We start from the raw sequence: 9,482 nt of genomic DNA, 5'->3' as shown, positions 1-9,482 counted from the left end.
TACTGTTACATGGAAATAGTCTTCTACATTTGTAATCTCTGGATTCTGTCTGTGATGCTGTATTGATAATGTTCTTGGCTTTTTTACAGTAATCTCTAATTTATCCATTTGTTCCACAGCCTTGAAGTACAAATCTTTAAACTCTGTTTTGCCGTCTAATCTAAGTTTATTTAAAATTTCAATAGTTTTATTTATGTAGTTAACTGCAGACTGTTAATCAACATTTTTTTTTTGCAAAATTACGCTTAATGGTTGTGTAATTGAAAATATATGTGAAGCTACATAAAGAGTGATGACGAATTCGCAGTCAATTGAATTCAATAAGACCTTGGATTTACTAGACGATTCTCGATCATTTTATGAAGAGAATCCATAATTTCCGAAATTTCAGTCAAAAATTGCGTCACTGCTGTATGCCTCTCAATCCACCTAGTTTCACAAATTGACTGTAATGAGGAATGTAGAACAGATTGTAGTATAAAATTTCGTTTCGAACTTCCATGAAAAAATGAAATAATTTCCTTAATTTGTCCAAAACTATTCCGAATGGACTGACTTTGATAACCTTTAGAAATTGGAAGATTCAAGCCATGGTTAAAACATGGACATCTGACAGCACTGGGTATCTTTTCCAGAATACTTTTTAATGCACCACACACCTTTGAAGCCATAACACTACAGCCGTCAGTAGCAATACCAACGCAGTTATTCAAATCCAAATTTAAGTTGTTTATTAATTTTAAAACGGGTTTTCAATACTTTACTATTTAATTTTGATTCAAATTCAGAATTTTCGAAATTATAACTGTGTGGATCCATAAAACCAAGGAAATTTTCTTGAACAGTGTGATCCTCATTAATATACCGTATGACAAAACATAATTGAGATGTATGTGACATATCGGTTGTTTCGTCGAACATAATACTATAATATGGAGACCACTTTACTTTGTTTAAAATATTATCAATAATTAATTTACTGCATATTAAAATAATTTTATTTTGAGTAGTTTTACTTATATAAGTAGCTTTGGAACTTGTATTTTTTAAATGGTTTTCTAATTCCATATAACCAGACTCAATTCGAAATTTTAATATTTCTCGAAACTTTCCTTCGTTCAGTTTTGGAGATAATTCATTATTTTTCAACAAAGGTCCGTCATCCCGATGACCTCGAAAAGGTATATTCTGGCGAGCTAAAAATAATACAGACTTAATAATGTGGCGCAACCTATTTCTATTTTCTGTTATTTGTTTCAAATGGTTAGAATCTATCTGACTAACAACTTCAAGAGAAGGGTTTTCGTATGTCCTTATAAAATCCTGCGCTCTCAAAACTGATTCAATATGATATTTAGTTATTTCGTGGGAGTGATGATCTCCTGTGTTTCCCATTAAATGTTTAAAATTTTGTAATGGTTTATTTACTAGTAAACCAAGATTCATATAATTTTTTTTCCAGTATCATGACCACCAGAGTAAAAAAAGTACAATTTTTACAATATAGTCAATTTTTGCTTTCTGAATATATAACCCATGGATACATATCCAAATGTTTTTGTTGTAAATGTCGATGTATTTCTTTTCCTTTCAAATTTTGTAAAGAAAATGGATACACATAACTCTTTGGTGCAACCCAATGGTTTTTTAATAAATTATATCGAGTGTGATCATCTATAATTTGCTGTATGTATAAGCCAATTTCATATGTTTTAATTATTATTTCAGTATCATTATTAGAAGCTAGATGAGTCAAATTTGTAGAACTTGACGGTTCTAAACTACCAGTTAAAGACGTAAAAACTGTGGATGTTGATGATAATAATGTTTCGTCGATATAATTTTGATCAATTATTGAATTATTACTTTTTTTGAAGTAAGATAGTATTGAAGAACCAGAAGAACCAGAAGAACTCAATTTTCTTTTTTCACTCATTATTCATTTCTAGAAAAAAAATTTTTTAAAACAGTTTTCGTGGTGGAAAATTACGCACTATTTTAATCGATATTCGATATGTGCTTCGATAAAGATGCATTTGTGATGTCCACTGATAATTATAAATTATTTATTTAAAAAAAGTTAAAACCTGATATTACGAACAAAAACTGAAAAACGTATTTTTAAAGAGATTATTATTACTTACAGCAATAAAATTCCAATTTCAAAACTATAACAATGTAAAAACTAACTCCGATTATTGAAATTATTATAATATTTACCTGCAGTAGCAGTAGTCAGTAGTAATATGTTTCTTTGGTGTAGTGTACAAATTCTACTGGAACGTTGTATGTGGAGTGTACGGACACGAATGCGCTGTCTCATACTCGACAGTGTCGATATATTATGATGGTATTATTATAGTATTAATACAGGTTATTATCGTAATATCGTTATTGGTTATATACAGTAATACATATCAAAACAAAATTATTTTGTTATGACTTATGAACGTTACGACGGTCGACGACGCCAGACGCACTAGCGGCAACCAACGAGGCGCTATAACCATTTTAATACGGCATAATAATTTAAAAATAGATCGACTTAGTGACAGATGTTATCGAAAAATCGTAGAATAATATAGCAAGTAATATTATATAAATTTGTATGTGTACTGTGTCAAACCGCCTCAAACCCCATAAATAACCGTTTGTAGATAAAATGTTGCACCTCGGATGCCGTGATCACTATTATAAGAAAATACAAATTGACAATTTTAAATGGAAAAGTAATTAAATATTCATGGTAAATATAATTATGACCCTTTCTCAATAACTTGCATGAACAAAATTTTAATCACAATTACAAAATGGAATATTTAATACTTTTTTTTGTGAATGGGGGGGGCAATTGCCCCTATTGTCCCCCCTTGTATCCGCCCTTGCACCTTAATATGGATACCCAGCTACAATAAAATTCTGGGAAATGAAAGAGCTGACGAAAAAGCACGCCAAGCAAATAGCAATAACTTCCACTAATGGCATTAGACTTAATTGTTTTACCCTACACGACGCCAAATTCATTCCACACATGGCCCTCTCCACCAGACTCCTCAAGGAAAATGGAAACCTCAATCAACAAGTATCTGATGAAGTAGGAAGACCCACCCTTATGTGCCAGCTGCGGTACTCCTCTCTCAATCAAACACATCATAACTGAATGCAGGGACGGATTGGAACTTCGGACCAGCCCGGGAATATACCATTTTACCGGCCCACTATTTGTTGGGTGTTGGGGGGATGATTAAGTGAGGTTTGTATGGGCAGATATAAGATACCTAGTTGTTATCAGATGTAATTTATAAAAAAAAATCACTTTTCTTTTTTTTAAAAGAGAATTCTCTTTTTGTAATTCTTCTATAATTTTATCTGAATCTAATAGTGTTAATTTCTGTTTTTCAATGGCCATTAACATGAATGCTTCTAGTTTTGGATCCGAAAGTTGACTACGAAGTCTTGACTTAATGTTTTTTAAGAAAGAAAAAGATCTTTTATATGATATTTGGGTTGATAGTAGAGTAAGTACATATTTGTGTGCTAAAAATGAAATAAAAAAAATGATGTAAGGCTCTTAGAAGCCTTTGCTTCTAAAAGTAGTTTTTTTTTATCGAATTTTTTCAACTCCTCCTTTTTTATTACAGTCTGATCCATGCATTTCCATTTTATTTTATAATTCACAACTATTAGGTACTATTGTAATATAAAATATTTTATCAAATATTCGTAGTTAAGTACTTAGTAATTAAATTGTAAAATTAACCAAATTGTGGTGAACTGCTGACTGCTGAGTGCTGAGGTTTTGAAGGACGATTGATATTTTATATAAATAATATAATTTATAAATTAAAAATAAAAATATTCTTATTGAACGACTTGCATCATTCAAAGCCGTCGTCATTACCCGCAACCCGCCGGCCTATCTGATCGACAACTCGAATAACCAATTATTTTACTGTCCACGGACCCCGGCGGTTGATTTTTTGTATAGTTATTGTTATTTCTAATATTTCTTATTGATAATTAATATTATTATTCAGTTCGGTTGTAGACATTATATTATTACAATTTACAGCGCTTTACGTTATAATATTATAGACTGTTATTGTGTAATATCACTAATATCATTGATTTTAGAATGAATAATTTAAAATCAACGGTAATATTTATTAGGTTATATTTAAGTCTACTTTTCTGCTATTTACTTAGTACGCGACCCATCGGGGATTTCCCGATTTCCCTATGGCCCAATCCGTCCCTGTTGTCCTTTTATATGAAACGGATAGACGAGAAGCAGGCATTTCAAACATTCTGTCAGAAGCTTCCACCCAGACAACATAAGACACATGATAACCTTTATTACTAAGTCCAACCTCATCAATAGTTTTTAATATGTAACTTATATAACATGTAATTAATTTAGAGTTAAACTCTTTGTTGCCAATGGCCATAGTTGCCGAATGGCCCGAATGTTGAATGTTTGAACCTTGTTCAAATAAAAAATAATAATAGCACCTCATCTTATTCCTCTCAACGACACATGTAGTAGCCACTAGCCAGACCACTACAGTATATTAAATTTCAATATTGATGTACGATAGCGGATAAGCAACATAATGTGTATATACTTTCATTTTTTCATTCCAAACATTTTATTTGTGTACACAGCTAGAAATAAAACTGTACATTTTTTACATTTACAAAATCAGTGTAGCCCTACTCAATAGTAAAATTTATCCGAGAAAAGATGTTTTTAACAATTGGAAGCAGGTAAGTAGACACCTACCTATTTCGTATTTTCGTCCTGCATCTTTAAGTGTAGACCTCTTTTAGATTTTTGTTATTTCTTATGTAGAAAATACTGATTCCAGTGGCGGCGCGAGAAGGTTTTTGTGAGACAAATGTCTCACAGCTAAAAGGGGTGGTGGGTGGGTACCGAGTAGGTACCTATATAGTGGATAGTCAGTTCTGAAAAATATTGAGTGACACAACGTATAAAATAAATAAATATATAAATAGTCATATTCATATAGACATAGAGTATAGACTATAAAGTATAGACATAAACATGGTTTATAAATAATGTAAAATAAGTGTATTGAGAAAAGAATCATTCAATGATTTATTAATAAAGCAGTATTTATATAATTTATAAAAGTTATTTTTATTGTAGTACCCGTAACATGAATTTTTAGAAAGGCTAATTTGATATAGAATTATAATGGGGGGTCTGGGGGCATAGCCCCCCACGGCTCTGTGCAAAATAAAAAGGTGTGTGCTGCAACTAACATTTTCTTGCCTCACTGTCGAAAAAGTTTGCGCCACCACTGACTGATTTACATATGTATATGATATTTTTTGTGTCTCGAGGTATTTGATACACAACACTAGGTATGTTTAAGTATAAGAACTTATTATAAACTCATATGACATGATTGCACATTTGTATATTCTATAAAAAACAAAAGCATGGTTTTATTTCACGAGGAATTACATGAGAAGGAAAAACGGCTTGACATTAATTTGAGCGTGTGTGTTGGATCGTCGTTACTCTCAGTGTCGCCAACACCACAATATTGAAAAAGGAAGCAACATTTGCAATGCTTTTTTTCTCACTCCGGGGTATTCGTTTTGTAGAAAAATCCAAAATTAATCATTTTGAAACTTATAAAATTTAGATTTTAACGTTGTATTTTATGATATTTCTAAAAAATGTTCTTGATCCGTAGAAGTTAAGTTTGAATTTTGAATATTTTCTTCTTCGTATGATTCATACAATGAAACTATCTACGGTGTCTTAGTCGTTGAAAGTGATAACTCTGTGAAGTGATAACTCTTTAAACTTCGAGAAAGTATCAACAATACATTTTTCGTATATTACATTTTTCAAACCTATTTTATTGATTAATGCCATGCTTAAATGCGTTATTGATTCGTTGACTGAAGAAAAGCATGGAAAATCATCCTTTTTTTGAGTATGCTAAACATAAAATAATTTTTTTAATAAAAATAAATACCTATTCGATTTTAGGATTTTTTCAATTCCGGATTACGTCCTCGGTTTTTGCACAACACGTTTGACTTGCATCTTCCTACGGGAGATTTTCATAGGCGGGGATTGGGTATGGCTTGGTGAACCACTGAATCGGCACTTGATGCACCACAGGACGGCGGGAACGGTCGCGGACGTAAGCTTCGTTCAACTGCCGAAAAAGCAAGAGACAGCCGGCGGGCGGTGACACGACTTTGCGGTAAGATCGAAACGTCGGTCTGGATGATAGGGAGGGAAGATCCGGAGATATCATCGGTTCGCCTTTAGGTAAAAGTAGTGGCAGCAAACCGGATCCAAGTTCAAACAAGTATAATATTCCTAACTTATCACTAATTTAAAACACTAAATTGTGTAATATTTCAATACAAGTCGTTCCTGTAAAACTATATACAATGTACAAAACAAATGTAAGTTTAGAATCACATGGTATACATTTAAAATAACAACAACTATGATATATATATAAATACATATAGAAATACATATGATATATATATATATATACATAGTTTAATACACAGAACAAATTGATGATGATCCAGTATCATAATATAATTTACTTGTCGTATTATATAAATATTGTTTGTTAATATTTCCTGTTACAAATGTTGTATTATATTTTCAACAGTTAAGGGGGCTGTAGCACTACAATTTCTAAGGAGTTATGTATAGGCAATTATCTACATTACTAGTCTAGTGGCGTGTATGTGTGTGCAAAGTAAATGAATGTTAGTGTGCGTGAGCCGTTTCCACGAAACTTCAAACAATAGTAATGATAAATTGATAACGACGCCCAATATAACTGCATAAACCGGATAATATGACAAGTCGCCACGGCCGCCGTAATTTATATTTTTACGCTAATACTTAAATACGTAATCATTTTTTTTATTATTATTTAATATTTATTAATTATTTTACATAGATTATGAACCAAAAAATGAATTGACCATCGTGATAAATGATTCATAATAACATTTTTAAAAAAGGGTTTTAATAAATGTAACTTTCAATTCTCGTAAATATTATATTTATTCATTCAATATTAGACTGTCTTTTAAAACTTCGGATAAAAAGTAATCTATAAAAAACGTTGTTAGTTGAGACTTCATATTTTTATTCCAGAAATCATCGTCTTTTTTAATTTTTTCATACAATAAACCTGTATACAAATAACTTAATTTAATATAAATTTCAATTAGAATCTTATTAGTTCAAAATAAAATAATATTACCTTTAGGTGTCCAGATACAAAAATAACAAAACATTTTGCGTGTTATGTGTAGTTGACCCTGGACTTGGTAAAAGTAATTATCGTTTCTTTTTAGATGTAGTTGACCGTTTTCAATAGTGCAACTTTTTATTTTTTTCATTAAAATTCCTTCTTCTGGAGTAAAACTCTTGGCAGACGCTGGACATTTAATTTCGACGAGACTATCATTGTCTATTAGCCCATCGGGAGACGTCGCTAAAAATTGTAAATTTGCATCTACAAATAAACCTGCATTTTCAATTTTTTTTCCAATTATTTTCTCCAACTCTTCTTTAGCCATGTCTTCGTGTGCAATTCCATATCGTGTAGCAGCATTGCCACTAAAAGTCCCATACAACATTTCTTTTATAACTTTTTCGCGAGACGTGGTTTGGCGCAGTTTACATAATTTACCAAACACTGAAGCAGTAAGTCTAAAAAATAAAAATGTATACATTTTAAAACATTTAAATCTCATATTATAAAATTATTATTTTGTTAATAAACTATGAAATATCTACCTTTTTTTTCGCTCCAAATGCCATTCATCACATTGATGTTGTCTTTTAGTTCTCATTTCTAAGTCCATGATTTGTTTTTCAGTTAATTTTAAATTTTCCATGAACTTATTTTTTAACTGTTGAATCTCAACAGCAGTAAGTTCAGAAAATGGATCATGAGATACATTTCCATAGTTTTCATCTGGTCCTCCTATTGTTGTACTCTTTTTTCTATTTTTTGGTCCACTAAAAAGACATCGCCGTCGTCTTCGAGTTTCAGCTGTTACTATATGCCTTTTAATTTACATTTTTGTAAATCTCCCTGGGCTTTTATTTGTTACATGTTTATTAAACAGAGAAAGACGGTTTGGTCCTGAATTATATGCAGTGACTGCTGTGTTACACCTTAGTTGATAAGACCCTTTCAATGAAAAATTTACGCGTTTCCCTCCAACAAATTTGGTTAAAATTGAGTTATAAAGTTCAGCTGAATTGTTATTATAACCATACATTAAACTTTCGGTATGATAAGTTAGAAGATTTCGGGCTCTACAAATATCATCCCAAACACCAAATATTTTTAAATCGGGTACAATGTTTTCTTCTCCTAAAAAATAATATATAATACAAACGTCAAGAAAAACAAACAATAATTTAAGGGAAAACTGAGATTGTGGTTTTTATTGTAACTCTAAAAAAATAACCTTAGATGAATCACATAATGATTATATTAGCAACTTATATGCACCACAATATATTCGAAATACTGCAGCGATTATTTTTTAACTATTTATAGGCATAAGAAAATTTCGAGTTTTATTAGTTTTTTTAAAAAAATATTTTTGCTTGGTCAAAAAACTTGAAAATGTAATATAACTGTCCTCGTAAATTGTTGTAATTGATCATTAAAATAAAGCTGACCATAAATCTACAATAATTTCTTATGAGGGCCTAAAGTTAAAATTTATCAAAATCACGAAAATTGGCATTTTATTTTGAGTTGAATGTATAACAATTTTTCTATTTATATCTAAGCTTTCAAAATATATTACAAAAATTCTCCTTAAATTTTCCTACATTTAACAAATAATACAAATAAGTTTACTGGGAGGTCAAGTTCATTTTTTACGAGCGTTTGAAGTTAGATATTGTATAATCACCCGTAAATTAACAAATTCTCATACAACGATTTTCTTATTTTGTCGTTATTAAATTTTAAATTTTTTTAGTTTTTTATTCTATTAATCATAAATGTCATACAAACATAAACATACAGTACACAAATAAAAGTTACATACCTTTCTTTTGACCTTCACAAAAATACGATTGGCATTTAGTGTGGTCTCCGAATACATGATTAGGTCCGTTTGTTATATCTGCTTTGAGTAAAGCCAATGTTGCTTCATATGTGCGATCTGTTTGTTCAAGTCTTCTATATTTTATCGCTTCAGTGATAGCATACCGAAGCCTAAGTAAACGATTATGAACTACTTTCCGATAACAACCAGGTATGACGTCTCCTTTATCGTTTTTTCTTTTCCCACTTATATCTCTAAGCCGATTTATGTAGTTACGTAGTAAATGATTAGTACATTCTACTTTTTTTATAACAATATTTGTACCATATGGCTTTTCTAATCTTAAACGCTTCATAATACTACTGTCGCCATCTCCTTTTTTT

The 9,482-nt window shown here is 30.8% G+C and overlaps 2 protein-coding genes across 2 annotated transcripts; both read right to left on the bottom strand.

Annotated features, from left to right (window-relative positions):
- Positions 1-3,244: 3,244 nt before the first annotated feature.
- On the bottom strand, positions 3,245-7,765 carry LOC111034601. Its single transcript, XM_022315888.1, has 2 exons — positions 7,284-7,765; positions 3,245-3,537 (listed from the first exon to the last, which is right to left on the bottom strand). The coding sequence occupies exons 1-2, from the start codon at positions 7,756-7,758 to the stop codon at positions 3,245-3,247; spliced, it is 768 nt and encodes a 255-aa protein (XP_022171580.1). The 5' UTR covers positions 7,759-7,765.
- Positions 7,766-7,858: 93 nt separating this feature from the next.
- Positions 7,859-9,454, bottom strand: LOC111034605. The gene is made up of 2 exons (XM_022315895.1): positions 9,100-9,454; positions 7,859-8,408 (listed from the first exon to the last, which is right to left on the bottom strand). The coding sequence occupies exons 1-2, from the start codon at positions 9,452-9,454 to the stop codon at positions 8,104-8,106; spliced, it is 660 nt and encodes a 219-aa protein (XP_022171587.1). The 3' UTR covers positions 7,859-8,103.
- Between the last annotated feature and the right edge of the window lie 28 nt (positions 9,455-9,482).

The sequence above is a fragment of the Myzus persicae genome, unplaced genomic scaffold (assembly GCF_001856785.1).
Source record: "Myzus persicae strain clone G006 unplaced genomic scaffold, MPER_G0061.0, whole genome shotgun sequence".
NCBI classification, from domain to species: domain Eukaryota; kingdom Metazoa; phylum Arthropoda; class Insecta; order Hemiptera; family Aphididae; genus Myzus; species Myzus persicae.
The sequence above is the reverse complement of the archived record's forward strand: the minus strand, read 5'-3'. Positions and strand labels throughout refer to the sequence as shown.

What these genes read in the sequence shown, in the direction of transcription:
- LOC111034601 (XM_022315888.1), bottom strand. Translation starts at nt 7,758, where the DNA reads ATGTATACATTTTTATTTTTTAGACTTACTGCTTCAGTGTTTGGTAAA. An exon ending in TTGTATCTGGACACCTAAAG is followed by an intron (nt 3,538 to 7,283) that starts GTAATATTATTT and finishes TTTCATTTTTAG; the next exon opens with CACACAAATATGTACTTACT.
- LOC111034605 (XM_022315895.1), bottom strand. Translation starts at nt 9,454, where the DNA reads ATGAAGCGTTTAAGATTAGAAAAGCCATATGGTACAAATATTGTTATA. An exon ending in TTGTGAAGGTCAAAAGAAAG is followed by an intron (nt 8,409 to 9,099) that starts GTATGTAACTTT and finishes ATTATTTTTTAG; the next exon opens with GAGAAGAAAACATTGTACCC.